The sequence below is a fragment of the Lissotriton vulgaris genome, chromosome 5 (genome assembly GCF_964263255.1).
Source record: "Lissotriton vulgaris chromosome 5, aLisVul1.2, whole genome shotgun sequence".
Taxonomy (NCBI): Eukaryota; Metazoa; Chordata; class Amphibia; order Caudata; family Salamandridae; genus Lissotriton; species Lissotriton vulgaris.
Genome location: NC_141693.1, coordinates 60078410 through 60095156, shown reverse-complemented (window position 1 = coordinate 60095156; position 16747 = coordinate 60078410). Strand labels below are relative to the sequence as shown.

At 45.9% G+C, this 16747-nt stretch overlaps 1 protein-coding gene across 3 annotated transcripts in view; it reads left to right on the top strand.

The window, feature by feature from the left end:
- The first annotated feature begins 394 nt into the window (after window positions 1–394).
- The window catches only part of LOC147710155 (E3 ubiquitin-protein ligase TRIM39-like), a 99038-nt gene continuing 82685 nt past the window's right edge, over window positions 395–16747 (top strand). For 2 of the 3 annotated variants that reach the window (XM_086920848.1, XM_086920849.1), the window contains exons 1-2: window positions 395–811; window positions 16363–16458. In XM_086920848.1, coding sequence (XP_086776974.1) covers window positions 395–811; window positions 16363–16458 — 513 coding nt within the window. The remainder of the gene's footprint in view (window positions 812–16362; window positions 16459–16747) is intronic. The other variant, XM_086920850.1, reaches the window with a different exon arrangement.

Sequence of the window (16747 nt, the reverse complement as noted above, 5' to 3'; positions counted from 1 at the left end):
CCACTGCACACAGAGAGGGGCAGACGCACAGACACACCCACTGCACACAGAGAGGGACAGACACACAGACACACCCACACCCACTGCACACAGAGAGGGGCAGACGCACAGACACACCCACTGCACACAGAGAGGGACAGACGCACAGACACACCCACTGCACACAGAGAGGGACAGACGCACAGACACACCCACTGCACACAGAGAGGGACAGACACACAGACACACCCACTGCACACAGAGAGGGGGAGACGCACAGACACACCCACTGCACGCAGAGAGGGACAGACGCACAGACACACCCACTGCACGCAGAGAGGGACAGACGCACAGACACACCCACTTCAAAAAGAGAGAAACTGAAACTTACCTTCACTTCACGCATTTCTGCATCATGGCGGCAGCAGCTCAGCTCGGGAGCCTCCAGGAAGAGGCCACGTGTTCTATCTGTCTGGAATATTTTTCTGATCCGGTGATGATTATTGATTGTGGACACAACTTCTGCCGCTCCTGCATCACCCAGAGCTGGGAGGGAAGAGATGGAAACTTCCCCTGTCCACAGTGCAGGGAAACATCTTCTGGGAAAAACCTCCGACCCAACAGACAACTGGGGAACATGGTGGAAATGTTAAAACAGCTTCATCTGCCCCCCGTGAAGCCCCCGGAGGAGAATCTATGCGAGAAACATAACCAGGCACAGCTGCTGTTCTGTGCAGAGGATCAGAGGATGATATGCTGGGTCTGCCGGGAGTCCAAGGAGCATAAAGCTCACTCAGCAAGTCCTATAGAGGAGGCTGCAGAGGAGCACAAGGTACGTCTGTGGGTGTTCAGGGATCACAAAGTCGCTTGGTGAGCCACACCAAGGGGTAGTCGAGGAGCACAAGCTGAGTGTGAGAGTGTCCAGAGATCCCGAGTCACTCTTTGCATAGGCTGGCTAGATTGCTCCATGTCACTGGGACAACACATTTCCATTCCTGGATTTTGCTTTTACATATCATGTCAAATCAAGTCAAATGAACCAAGACTACACTTCCCAGAATGCACTGAAATGCTAAATCAAAATCCTAGAAATGAAAAAGTTGTGTCCCGGGGGCATGGAGTCATCTGGTCTCCCTCCCTGTTTATGCCATAGAGGAGGCTGCAGAAGAGAAGAGGGTGTGTCTGTGGGTGTTTATGGATCATAATGCACCCGTGGGCCCCAAAGGAGGTCTGTGCAAGGAGTGTATGTGGGTGTTCATGATTCACAGGTGAAGACAGTGTAAGTTCTACTGAGGAAGAAGCTGCAGAGGAGCACAACGCGCGTCTGTGGACGATCACGATTCACAAGTGAATGAACTTATTAAGTCTTTAAGAGGATACCATGTATATTTAGGGGTGTTAAGTGTCCCTAGAGAAGGCTGCTGAAAAATCCAAGGTATGTTTGTTCGTCTTTAGGGATCGTGAGTGAATCCGCTCCATGAGGGCTTTATAGGAACCTGTAAAAGAGCGCTGGGATCAGCGCTCTGACAGACACACTGTGAGCCACAGAGGCGGCTGCAGAGGATCAGAAGGGGTGTGTGTGTGTGTGTGTTTTGGGACCTTGCACTATACTTAAAGGACTCAGTGTAGCACAGCACTGCAGTGTGAGTTGTCAGTGTCAGAAGACTTGATGAGACAACACAGGGTGTGACACAAGGACTCACATGGACATCAAACAGCAGAACCGCTGTAGCAATGCATTGTGACGCGCACAGGCTCACCAGGGCTTCAGCGCAGATGACTCCCCGGCAGTGCCGGGTTCATCAGACACACAGGGGAGTGTAGGGTCCAGGCGCTAGACTTGCATCGTCATTGAACACAGAGTGAAGATCTCCTGTAGCTTTGGCTGCTTGAAGCCCGCTGGCTTTGGGGACCCTCACAGGATGAATGACCGTCGGGGGAGGGGGGGCTGCGATCACAGGCTCCCGGTCTGGGGGAGCTCAGAGTCTTCGACCTCCTCCCCTCAAGGTGCTGAGCACTGGACTGGGCTCCGGGTGATCGAGACAAGCCCCCCCATAAAGAGCTTCATAAAGAGCTCCATAAAGTTAAAAGGGGACAGTTTCTATCCTGTCCTAGGATAGTTCAATCCAATCCAACTGTCCAGCCAGATTCATAATTAGCCCCAGACCTTTGGAGGGAACCAGTGAACTTGAGAGTGAACCACACACAGTCCCTCCCACCATCGGGATAGATATTCAAAGCAAGCATTGCACTTGGCCTTAAAAGCATTCTAATGGAGGGGGGGGGGGGGGGGGGGGGCAGTGGGGGGTGTGAGGAGCAGGGGATGGCGGGGAGGCTACAGAGAGAAGGGGGCTGTAGGCACAGACTACAACCAAGACTCTGATTCACCCTACAACAGAAAGCGTTTGTTATATATTGAGATTACTTCCCTTTCATTGCGCTCTCGTGCTTGCCAGCACGTGAGTTCTCTTCCATGATTCTGGAACTGAGTTCTTCAGTCGTGAGGATTCCTTGCACGTCAGATTGGATGTTGGCTTCCTCACGACTGGATGGCTCTGGCTGTGGGTGTTTGAAATCGGAATAAGCTTAAATAAAACACAAGCTTTAACCTACGCAAGTTTCCTGCATATGTTTCCTCATAACATATTTGGCGACGATCGGGATTTGCTACACCCACGCCAGCTCACCTGAAATCGACCACTTCGCCTTGTGCCTCCTCGGCTGAGCCTGCCTCCAGTCCGCCTCTCTCCACACCAGGTCGTATACTTCTGGACAATTTCCCTGTCCATTTCCTGGCTCCCGACGCAAAGTTTATCAATTTCATCGCCTTTTCCATTGGCGCTACGTTTCTTTGGCAGTTACCGCCTCGCGCTTGGTCATGCGCGCAGCATTCTGATTTCCTGCTCGCGCTATCTCACGCGCGCCACGCCTCAATTGCGGAACAAGCTCCACTGCCTCTAGAAATCAACGTTTCACCGTCTCCTTGACAACGACGCCGGCGGCCATTTCCAGCTGCCTTTCAAGCCTTCTGCCCTTCGCGCTGTGCTTTTCACGCACCGCGCTGCCTTCCACACGCTCTTTATCAGCGTTTTCCTCGCTTCCTTCACATTTTCAAATCTTTTCACAGCGATAGGCACGCTCATTGCCTACCATGTCTATTTGACTTCATTTTTCACGTTTTGGAGTCAATCACAGCGATAGGCACGCTTTACTGCCTTCCATATTCACGTGATTTTTCATTCATTGCACAAGTATTCATTTTCTCAATCACAGCGATAGGCACGCTTTACTGCCTACCATATTCACGTGATTTTTCATTTGTTTCACAAATTTTCAAGCATCCTCAGCCATAGGCACGCTTAATTGTCTACCATGTTTATTGACTTTTTCATGTCTCATTTTAAGTCATCAGCGATAGGCACGCGTACTGCCTATCACTTATTTACCTCTCATTTTTACAACAGTGTTTAACATTTTCCTTTCATTTTACCAATACAATGGCTTCTTCTCAACAGTTTCAGACACCAGCTCCTTTCCTACAAACTCCTGGCAAACCTACTCTTGCTTGGCGCAATTGGTTAAAAGGTTTTGAAAACTATTTAATAGCCATTGATGCCACCAAGTATGATCCTCCTCGCAAAGTTGCCATTCTCTATGGTTGTCTGGGAGTTGCTGCTCAACAAGTTTTTGAAAATCTACCCCTTATTGCTTCTCCCGCTGGTGAATCCGGTGACAACTGGGACGTTTTCCAAGAAGCCATTGCTCGTCTCAATAAACAATATGACGATGAACCTAGTATTGTACTAGAACGCCATAATTTTTTCAAACGAAGACAAAGTGTTGATGAATCCGTAGAGGACTACATTGCTCAACTTAGAATCTTAGCTTCTACCTGTGACTTTGGTGCTAGCACAGATGCCTCTATTAGAGATCAATTTATATTTGCTTGTTGTTCAAAAAAAATCCAGGAGCGTCTTTTAAGTTGCAAAAATCCTTCTTTAACTGAAACAATTGATATTGCCAAGGGGATTGAGCGTGCAACTTATTCTTCTAAGATTTTACAAGAAAGCATTACTCAGCCTTCTGTTCATTTAGTTGAACAATCCTCTGGGTTCACTTCCATTGACCTTGTTAACAGTTCATCAAGACAACCAAATAGAAAACCTCTCATTTGCTACAGATGCGGATCTAGGAATCATCTTGGCAATTCTCCTACGTGTCCTGCCTCTGGCAAAAAGTGCTCCTCCTGCAAGAAAATTGGTCATTTTCCTTCTGTCTGCAGGGGTCGCAAGAGATTCTCTAGAGTCAACAATATTGAGATTCAAGACAATGTAGACTCTTGTTCCTCCAGACTCAATGATGTCATGTTGTCGATCGAATGTGATTCCCTTGAGTTTACCAAAATTAAGAGCCCTTTGTGTGAATTGTTGGTCGGTACAATTACTATCCAGGTTAAAGCTGATTCTGGTTCTCCCATCACCATTTTGTCTGACCTCACATTTTATGCAAATTGGCCTAAAGTCGTTCTTTCCAAATCTGACCTTCACCTCAAAGCATTTGGCGAAAAAGACATTGATATGTTGGGTTTCTTTTTTTCCAACATTGCTTGCCTAGGCAGATATACCTTCACTAAAGTTTACGTTGCCCTTAAGGGCAGGGATGTTGTAGGTTGGTTTGACCTAGCCAGAATGGGCTTGATCCTTATACCTGGTTCTGACCAACCCATTGCCTTAGGCGACATCCCTCATGACTATTATACTAGTCATGACTCTGGGAACTTCGATGTTTCTGATCTCTCATTTCCCATAATCAAAATAGACTCCTTGCTGAGTTCTTTCCCAAACTTGTTTAAAAACAAGGTTGGCACCGTACTCGGTTTTAAACATGACATTCGACTTAAACCCAATGCTCAGCCTGTTGTCCACAAAGTTCCTCCTCTTCCCTTGAGCGCTAGAGATGAACTTAAAGGCGTCCTTAAAAATCTTTGTGATGAAGGAATCATTGCCCCCTGTGATTCATCTGCATGGGTTTCCCCCATTGTCCTAGTTCGCAAGAAAACTGGAGAGGTCAGGTTGTGTGCCGACTTACGCTCCCTTAACAATAATATCATTGTTGATTGTCACCCCCTTCCCAAAACTCACGACCTATTAGCCAATCTGGGTGGGGCTAAATTCTTTTCCCTCCTTGATCTTAGGTCTGCCTATCACCAAATTCCCTTGTCCCTCAGGTCTCAAGAGTTAACCACCTTTATTACTCCCTTTGGTGCTTTCAAGTACCTCAGACTTCCCTTTGGCTTGGCCTCTGCAGCCAGCATTTTCCAAAAGCTTATGGACAACCTTTTTCAAGACATTCCTGGTGTACAAGCGTACCAAGACGACATCTTGGTCTATGCTAGCGACTCTGTTCAACACAATCGCACTCTCAATACCGTGTTACAAGTCCTAGAAAAAGCTGGCATGACCGTTAGACATGATAAGTGTAAATTTGGTGTCCAAGAACTCGATTACTTGGGTCATTCCCTTTCTCCAAATGGTATCAAACCCAAATTCTCCTTAATTAAAGCCATTCGTGATGCTAAACCCCCCAAGGATCGTGATGCTCTTCGCTCCTTCCTTGGTTTGTCGGAATACTACGCAAGGTTCGTTCATGGCTACGCACAAATTGTTGAACCTTTAAGATCACTCTTAAGGAAAGGTGTAAAATTTGTTTGGTCCCAAGACTTGCAAAAAGTTTTTGACCAAGTCAAAAGGATCATCGAAGACTCACCTGCTTTGAATCCCTTCTGTGACGGCTCTATGTGCTTCATCACTGTAGACGCCAGTCTTACCGGTTTGGGCGCTGTCCTGGGTCAGTGGGTTGAGGGCAAAGAACACACGGTTGCCTTTGCATCCAGAACCCTCCTTCCTGCTGAAACCAGGTACAGCACAATTGAAAGAGAAGCCCTGGCTTGCGTCTGGGCTATTCAAAAGTTCAAATCCTACATTTGGGGTCGCGAATTCGAAATTTACACAGACCACAAGCCACTTATGCATATGCTCTCTGACAGTACCTCCAATAGGGCTTCCGCTAGACTTGTTCGTCTCCTTTCTAAGCTTCACGAATTTCACTTTGTCATCAAACACATTCCCGGAGGTAAAAATTTCAGGGCCGATTGCCTATCTAGAATGTCCCTAACTGATGATTCAATTGTAAATGATGATATTGAGTGTGTTGTTGCCACCATTGATGCAGTTGCCGAGTGTCAACCCATTTCCGAAGCAGAATGGAATACAGCTTATGCCAATGATCTTGTTCTCTGTAAAGTTAAGGATTTCATTGTCGGCAAATGGCCTGAACGTAGAACCTTATCCACTGATCTCAGAGGTTTTGCTAATGTTTCAGAAGAGCTTTCCCTCGTCAATGAAATGGTCATGCGCAATGATCTTTTTGTTCCCCCTCAATCTGTTCGTGATCATATCATTCGCTCTGCTCATCAGGGTCACCATGGCATCTTTAAAACCTGTCAACGCATCAAACAATTTTACTGGTGGCCCTCTATGGACTCTCACATTAGGAAGATGATTGACAATTGCACCCAATGCATTCTTTCTGACAAACATTGGAAAACCCTTTCCACACCTTTATGTCCTGTCTCTCTACCGGCCGGCCCGTGGGACAAAGTGGCTTTGGACTTTTCTGGTCCCTTTGATATTTTACCCTCTGAACACAAGATTCTCATACTCCTGGTTGATTATTACTCCAAATGGCTCTATTATTCTTTTTGCAATTCTGCTTCTACCGACAATGCCATTAATTTTTTACAGTCTGTTTTTGACATTGAAGGTTTTCCCAAGTCCATCGTTACTGACAATGGAACTCATTTTGTCTCCCAAAAGATGTGCTCCTTTCTCAAACGTAACGATATTTTTCATCACAAAGTTGCTTTATACTCTCCCTCTTCAAATGGCCTTGTTGAGAGATGCAATCGCATCATTAAAGAGGGTGTTCAAACCGCCATTTCTTCCCGCCTTGACCCTTTACCCTTTGTTCATGACAAAGTGTGGGCCTACAATACTTCCCCACATTCGACCACCGGGGTCTCACCCTTCAGCTTACTCAGAAAAAGGAAAGTTCATTCTGTTCTCAATCTCACTTGGTTGCATAAGAATGTTGGTTTATCTGATTCCTCCTTTTCTGTTCAAGATCGTGTATCTGCTAAACAATTGTATATGAAGTCACGTTTTGATCAAGGTAAACATTCTGTTGATCAGCCTTTACAAAAAGGAGATATGGTTCTTATCAAGAATCCCAAAAGAGTTTCTAAAGGGTTATCTAAGTTTTCTTCTCCAAATTTGGTCACACAAGTTGGTAAGACATCAGCCCTTCTTGATGACAGCGGATGGTGGAACAAGCGAGCTCTTGTCAAGATCTCTCCACTCCAAGCCCATGTCATCAAGGAACATGCCACTTCAGATTCTGAGCATTGTGATTGGTTTGACTTTCTCTGCCCCCAACCACATTCCTACGAACCAGTTCCCGTAATTCCTACGTCCTCAACGGACACCGCTCCTGCTCTCTCTTCCCTTTCCCCTGAAGCTCTCCCCTCCACATCCGCTTTGTCAACATCCTCTGTTTCCGAGGAGATTTCCCTTCCACATGATTCGACTACTCTAGAAACCTCTGAAGTGGCAACAAAAAGGGCTTTTCGTTTGAAACAACTATCCTGCAGGTTGAGAGATTATGTTTTAGAATGATATCACTTAACCCTGTACTTGCTTACATTAATTTTTGTTTTTCTTCTTGTTAAGTTCTTCTATGCTTGCTTTGTTTCCCTTCTTAGTGGGGAAGATGTTATATATTGAGATTACTTCCCTTTCATTGTGCTCTCGTGCTTGCCAGCACGAGAGTTCTCTTCCATGATTCTGGAACTGAGTTCTTCAGTCGTGAGGATTCCTTGCACGTCAGATTGGACGTTGGCTTCCTCACGACTGGATGGCTCTGGCTGTGGGTGTTTGAAATCGGAATAAGCTTAAATAAAACACAAGCTTTAACCTACGCAAGTTTCCTGCATATGTTTCCTCATAACAGCGTTTCACTCACATTGAGGCCCCCGTCACCTCACATGTCCACAATCATTGCATCCTAAAGTCCTGGGCCTGAAGGTACCTGAGCCTGACAGCACTATGAGGCCCTGCCCATGGTAACACAGCGCTGTACACATCTGTGTCACAACATGTATGCTGCACATGTCATACAGTCTTATGGAGCCCAGAGATGACAAACTACACAGTCAGAAGGCAGAATCAGTAGGCACTCTCCTCTCTGAGTTTGAGAAAACACAAGCCTTTAGTAGTGTCATGGGAGGGGGGTCCACTCAAGTTAAAAGCAGGACCCTTCTGGGTGGACCTCAGCCCCGTACTCTGCTGGAGGGAGCTCGTGGTCCGGCTCTCCTGCACGAGGAGATATCCCGGGCCAGGATAGTAAAATAGAAGCAGTTTGTCACATGGACACTGCGCCAGAACCTTTGACCCCTGTTCACGCTCTCAATCTGACTGCTGCCATCCTTCATGCTTGGGGTCGATGCCTGCTCTCCTGGCTGCCTGTTCTTTGTTGCTCAGCATGTAGCCTGCTCTCTCACTAATGTGTTTAATCCATCGTTATTTTGCTCACCAAGCCACCCCAGTTCAGACATGGCCATATGCAAATCAGTCTTGACCCTGTGCCTCATGGGAACAGTCCAGACCGAACTGCCAAGCCATGATTTCCCTGAACCGGAATCAAGCATCCTAGGACCGGTTTCTGGCTATCAGCTGTCTTCAGCCAGGATAGCTTGACTCCAGTGGCGTAGTGAGCACGGGACCCACATCTGGGCATACCCTTCCCACATAGGGTGAACAGCAAAACACACAAGATGATGGACGGAATGTTGCACAATGGCAAAACAATCACCCCCAGTCACAGATCTGTGGTTTAATCCATTGTTAATTTTGCTCCCCAAGCCACCCCAGTTCAGACATGGCCATATGCAAATCAGTCTTGACCCGGTGCCTCATGGGAACAGTCCAGACCGAACTGCCAAGCCATGACTTCCCTGGACTGGAATCAAGCATCCTAGGACCGGTTTCTGGCTATCAGCTGTCTTCAGCCAGGATAGCTTGACTCCAGTGGCGTAGTGAGCACGGGACCCACGTCTGGGCATACCCTTCCCACATAGGGTGAACAGCAAAACACACAAGATGATGGACGGAATGTTGCACAATGGCAAAACAATCACCCCCAGTCACAGATCTGTGGTTTAATCCATTGTTAATTTTGCTCCCCAAGCCACCCCAGTTCAGACATGGCCATATGCAAATCAGTCTTGACCCTGTGCCTCATGGGAACAGTCCAGACCGAACTGCCAAGCCATGACTTCCCTGGACTGGAATCAAGCATCCTAGGACCGGTTTCTGGCTATCAGCCGTCTTCAGCCAGGATAGCTTGACTCCAGTGGCGTAGTGAGCACGGGACCCACGTCTGGGCATACCCTTCCCACATAGGGTGAACAGCAAAACACACAAGACGATGGACGGAATGTTGCACAATGGCAAAACATTCACCCCAGTCACAGATCTGGGTTTAATCCATCGTTATTTTGCTCACCAAGCCACCCCAGTTCAGACATGGCCATATGCAAATCAGTCTTGACCCGGTGCCTCATGGGAACAGTCCAGACCGAACTGCCAAGCCATGACTTCCCTGGACCGGAGTCAAGCATCCTAGGACCGGTTTCTGGCTATCAGCCGTCTACACCTATCAAGATTCATCCAACGGCTGGACATGCTCCTTTATCCACAGAACAGGGAACCTATGATCTAGCAACAAACTCCTCTGGTAGGGAGGCAGTTAGTCCACATGACCCCAGCCAAAAAGCAGAAGGCAGGACAACAATGTCTTACCTCAATACACAAGAATGGGAAGACATGATAGCAACTTACACATCTGACCACAAGGAGCCCTATGTCCATGATCCACCTTCGGCAGCTAAAAACACAAACACGTCCGTTAAACCCTCCAAGGAGAATGAGCGACGGAAAGAACAAAACACCGGAACTTGGAATTCACTGCTAAATACAATTCAGCTAGCAGTAGATGCCCTGCAATACCAATCTTACAAAATGGAGCTTCAACTCACTCTTCTCAACACACTGGCAGTTTTTACAGCCGGCATAGACGATAAGCTAGGCAACCTAAACAACTTAATAGTGAGAGCACAAACAAACACCTACCCGAGCTGCAATTGCAGCCAGGCACTAGACAAAGTAGCCACATTGCCCTCAATGCTAACCGACCTAATAGGAGACATAAGGAAACTACACAAAGGAAACGCAACTATAGAAATGGGCCTTATTATACCTGAAGGAGTCATTAGGCGTGAAGCATCCAGAACCATAGCAGAGCCAAATGTTCTACACGCTCCCGCAAACGAAGAAACAACTCCGGCGGGACAGGAGCTCCCAAAAAAACCCAACGCCAAACAACGGCGCCAACAAAAAAAGAAAAGGGCGGAAGCAAAAACCTGAAACGTCTACATCTAAATACTTCCCCATCTTCTTCGCTTCAAAGGAGAAATCTTCTCCTAACACAAATAACACTCATTCCACAGAGGGCGAAGATCACTCGCCCCTTAGCTCAACCCACCAGCATCACAAAACAAACTGTAGCCTGCCAAACCAAGAAGAGCAATGGTCCCAAGGATCACCGGCAAAAGATCAACTGGAACAATTAGATGCACATAGAGCTTTGGTAGCAAAGACCAAACAGCCTACACAGTCGATCTGTGTAAAGAACAAGATAGCGAGGGTCTCCGATGGTCAAGTGGGAGATCCAACATCGCAAAGCAAGGAGCCCCCTCCTCAAAGGGAAAGGGAAATATTCAAAGCCACCACCAATCAAGATACAACATCATCACTTATAAGCAACTATCCATTAAGAACAGATACCGAGGAGGGGGACAGGAAAGGTTTGATTGGCTTAACGCTAAGCAAAATCCATGAAGCCCAACTTAGAGATACACTAGTTACGACCACTCATTCGGATCCAACCCAATTTGAGCATCCCCAAGAAAAATTGTCTCTTGAAATACGACCAACATGAAAAAAAACACTCCCCTTTGAAGCAACAACACACATCGCCAATCAGCCAGGCGAAGAAACGACCCCGGCATTCTACGAAGCTCCCCTAGGCTACGGTTCATCAGCTCAAGCATATCACACAATAAAAAAACACCAGAAGGAAGGAAGCATCAAACAAACAACAGAGATGCTCATCTTTCTTCCGGAATACACGTCGCAAGGGCAGCATGACACGCTGAACCGCGGCAACATTCCTAAACTAATGGAATACATTCCCAGTCTGGAGGGAATAAGAACCAATGACTTAATCTCAGTCGAATTTCTGCCCGCCACAAATCCAAATAGCCCGGAGGCGACTAAGACCACATGGTCCTCTAGTAAGGTTGCAGATTTAATTGTAGCAGAAGCGGAGCAATTTAAGTCTTGGGGCATCAACTTAGCTCCTTTAGTAAAACCAGCTTATCCCTTATCTCTTCAGAGGAGGACAAGTTCAGAATCTGAGGCAAAACAGACAATCACCTTCAGTGTTCTTAGAGGTGCCTTGGTAAGCTCCCCTAAAAAAAAGAGAACAGGCCCTGGCAGCGACCGGAAGATAGGCCGAGGGTGGCAGCTGGCTTCGAATTAGCACACACAAGTGGGCAATGCCTGTGCCAATGGTCCATCAGATTTGCACTCTTACCACAAGTCCTTGAGAGGAAGCCCGCCAACCAAAACACACGCAATCCCCGGGGAAGGATAGAAGCTAGCACAAAGGGGGCTTCACACCAAAACCGAGCATTAACAAGAGAAATACTGTCCTGAACAATCTTTACACGTCCAGAAGAGGCCTGATGCCACCAACAAATAAGAGACGACATAAAGGGCAGGGCGCCATCCATAGGCATCTGCTCTTGGAATATAAATGGCCTAACCTCAAAAATGTATGACCCGGATTTTCAAAAGTACATCTCTTCATTTGACATAGTAATGCTGCAAGAAACCTGGCTAACATCTACACAACATATTACGGGTTTTACTTGCTTTTCAACAGCAGCAGTTAGAACCAACAGATTTGGTCACCAGTCAGCAGGTCTGGCTACATACATATCCACCACAACATTATCATCAGCAGTTCTTATAAACTCTTCCACATCCACAACTCTATCAGTAAAGATAAAACTACAGCTCGGCAACAAAGAAGAAGAGAGATGCCTGGTCAACGCATACGTCCATCCTAAACACAGAGTCAGAGACTCGAATGCAATTTCCAACCAACTTGCGGAGTACGGCTCTCAGATGGATAAGCCACTCTTCGTACTGTCAGGGGACTTTAACCAAAATTTTCTCGGCTCATTAGCAGAAGAGGAGGCCCTTGCTCTAAATATAATCTATACCATACCATCACTAAGCTCCTTGTCACACAGGAGAAAGCATCTAAATATTGCCTTACTTAAAGATTTAGAACATCGAAACCTTTGGGCATTAAATGGCAGATTTGCTACCGACTCTCCTCCAGTAGAAACATTCTACTCACAAACAGCCAGCTCCATCCTGGACTATACTTTTGCCAGCTTGGCATTATTTCCCCACATTCTGCGATTCAGAATGGGGGATAAGGGTGAAAGCGACCACCGCCCCCTGGAATGCCATCTAACAGCAAATTCACCCATTTGCACTTATGCCTGATAAAACGAGGGGGGCGATCTATTCTATAAATCAAAAAAGGATCAAATGTACGCCGACCAATCTAACAACTTTGGCTGAAACTGCCCTCCAACTATATAACATACACAAACCAAATGTGGCCGGGCACATCCCCCACTGGGAGCATTATACTGGATCCCTGTTAAGACAACTGGCAATCAAGTCCACTCCAAAAAGTAACCCCCACAAAGAGGGCAGCAAAACCAACTTAAAAAGAGGACCGAGAGCACAACTAAGGCTACACAAAAGACTAGTTAACTTGACCTTACGGAAGTTAAGATCATCCCCCGATAATGCACACCATCGCACAGCGCTGAAGAAACAGAGAGCTGAGCTCAAATACATAAAGTGGAACATAAAAAAAGATGCTGAAAATGAAACGTGGGCAAAATTACTACATGACACCAAAAGCAGTAACAGCGCACGCTTTTGGCAATCAGTTAATAGGACGCTGCGTCCACAGCACAAAGACCTAGGCTCGCACATCGTGGAACGGTCATGGATCAACTATCTTTCCAGCCAATTGAATGCCTATCCGGAACATGCTGGAGCACAAAAAAACCAACAATACAGAGTCTATTTCTATATCGTCCTTGTCGGGGCCCCTGACCAAGAGAGAGCAAGACCTACCTGAAATCATCACGGATACAACAGCCCCTCAGCAAACAATATTAATAACAAAACAGATTCGCAAGGGCAGGAAAGAAGGTGCTCCAGGACCTAACTGTATAACATCAGCTCCATTTAAGGTAAAGAACATAGAATGGGCCACTATTATGCAACTGTTATTCTCGGAAGTCAGACTCTTAAACAAAATCCCAGAATCCTGGAGAGGGTCGACGATTGTCCCCATACACAAAAAAGGCGACAAAATGGACCCGAATAACTATCATCTAGTAGCCCTCATTGATAATGAGGCAAAATACTTCGCGGGAACCATTCTAGAGGAGATTGTGTCATGGGCGGATTCAAAACAGATAATACCATTGAACCAGACCGGTTTCCGGAAAAATACTGGAACAGCTACAAACATTCTGGCTATCTCTCTAATGATTGATGCAGCAAAAACAAAAAAACTGCTGCTGCACATGTGCTACATTGATTTTAGTGCGGCGTTTGATAGCATCGAGAGAGGCAGACTCTGGGGGAAACTGGCATAATGGGCAATACCGCAGTCAACTCTAAGTATGCTGAAGCTTCTCCACTCTAATACCTGGGTGCAGGTGAAGCTAGGCGGCGGCCCGCATCTGTCATCTAAAGTTCGCACCACCAAAGGCCTCAAGCAAGGGTGCGTGCTCGCCCCAATATTGTTCAATCTGTACATGGCGGATTTATCAGGCGTACTAAACACATGCAACTCCCACTCCCCGAGGTTGGGAGGGAAATCTCTGAGTAACTTCTTGTATGCAGATGACGTTGTGCTACTTAGCCATACCTACATCGGCCTCCAGCAGCTTCTGAACCAAATGCACATTTATGCCACGGAAAACAAACTAAAAATAAATCTGAGCAAAACACGCACCATGTCGATAAACGCACATAAAAAGCTTCAGAAGTCTTGGGTCCTAGGCGGCCAATAAATAGAGCCAGCATCCGTCTATAAATATCTAGGTGTCATCTTCGACAGAGAGGGTTCATTTGTACTGCAAAAACTGGAAGCAAAAAGGAGAGGGTCTTGCATTGCCGCCACATAAAAAAGTATAGCCAACCAACTGACGGGACCAATTCTGACTCCTTATCTGAAAGTTATTCAGGCTAAGTTACTCCCTTCTATCTGCTATGGCAGCGAGGCATTACGCGGGAGAGACTCCAAGAACCTGGACACAATCCAGACAAAAGCCTACAGAACAATGTTTTCACTACCGTCTTATTCATGAAAAAGTATCGTACCCAGGCAAAAGACAAGTGTACTGACAAGGTTCAAGCAGTGGCAAATTAGTAGAGAATGATAATAAAAATCAAGCACAAAAATAGCATTTAAAGGTTTAATTTGATTAAAATTGATAAAAATAGTCATAGGGATAATCAATGACAGATAGAAATAACAAATAATGATAAAAAATGCATCCATTAGAGAATCAGTAAATATGCATTGTTATATGTACAGATGTTCCCAATGATCTGAAGGGGAGATGGTTTTCGTTTACGCGTTTCAACACCTAAGTGTCTTCCTCAGGACGCTACCATCTTGTAGCATATGTGATTACTGTTGAGTGTTGATAAAGTAGCCGTGTAGTTATCAATCCGATCAGAGTCTTTGCGTCATCTGTTTCTATCTGTGGGTTACTGGATATCAATTTGTAGATCAGACAATTGTAGTAGCATATGTTGTATCAGGTAGGATAACAAAAAAAAAAAAAACTACAGTCTTACACATAGCCTGCCCAACTCAGGCTGGAATTTGGGTTACAAAAACAAGTTCTTGCTAGACAGGGAGCTTATATTATCTGCTGCCACAAACTTCGCTCTGCCACTACCAACACTCTAAATTCGTTGCTATGGCAAGATATTCAAAGCAGGGATGTATCTCAGGCAAGATCTTATCCGAAGGCAGCGCTGGGGGCCACTAGCCTATCTACGATCTGGGACATGCAACTCGGGCATAATCCGTTCAATAAATTGGTCTGGAAAACCGTCAAATCTCTTTCTCTACTAGAGGATAAAGAAACATTTGCCAAAAGAAACCATGCATGGATGACATTAAATTCGTACAAATCCCTGGCACCACAATCATATTTCAGCCAGGGCAATCCTAAGGCCACAAAACTGAAGTTCTTGAAACATAGATTAGGGGTCTTGCCTACTAGAGAGCATTTCCCACCATGGCTTAGGAGCAACGGCCAGGAAGCTTGCCCCTTTTGTAACACAGAGAAGAGTGACATACTTCATATGACCTGTCTTTGCATAGAGTTTTGGCCGGCCCGACAACAGCTCTTAAAGGACCAGTTCAAGCAGATAGGAACTCGCACCAGAAGGCAAGCGGTGCTCGCTTGCCTGAATCCTGCAACTACGAAACTGAACTGTAGATACGTAAAGTTCCTTGCAATGATCGAGCAAAAACTGTTAAAAAAAAACACCTCGACCATTGACATAGGCAATATATAGGCGCATATCAGGACTTAAGGGAATATGTTGCCCTGCCTTAAGATAAACGCTCCTGTACATTAGGCTGGGCTTTACTGTATGTGTTTTAATGATGATAATAATGAACAAAATTATTAAAGTAATTTTAAACCTTTTTCTGTAAAACGTTTTGCACTGGTTTTAATTAACTATGCATAATAAACTTACCACTTACCACTACCATGCTTTAGGCATAAAGTGTGCACAATGTCAAGTAGCAGTAGGTGCCAGTGATGACGCTTGTTTCCATGGACCAGGGATTCTGATCCTTCTGCCAAGAACCGGTACAAAAAAGGGACATAATTGTCTGTGATACTTGAGACTGGTGCTCACAATCCTGATATGTGTGACTGGTACTTACAATACTAATGTATGACTGGCAAGTACAGTCTGGGCACGTGTGGCAGGCAAGGTAGTTACTTTTTTGTAATTAAGACCACACTCGACAGATCTACACTTATTTCATGCTCTCTCATCCCTACAGGTGAAACTTCAAGAGTGGCTGCTTGTCCTGAAGAAAGAGGAGGTATATTTTCTGGAGTCCAAACTCAAGGAAGAGGAACTATATAAAACCATGAGGGTGAGTGGCTGCAGTGAGTGCTGTGTCTCCGTATATGTCTGTGCCCATGTCTTTGTGTGGCCTCTTAAAGTTCAAGACACACAGAGGCGAATGAGTCGCACTACAGACTGGGTCATGGTCCCCACCAAATAAATATACTGACGGGAGTCATTGCACCTGGATATTGGGGCTGAAATCAGCCAAGGGTAAGTCCTAAAAAAAATAACCTCAAGTATTACTCTTCTGACCTTAAGGTAGTACTTACATACTCACATATGCATGGTGTGTGTTCGAGTATATGTGCAGTGGT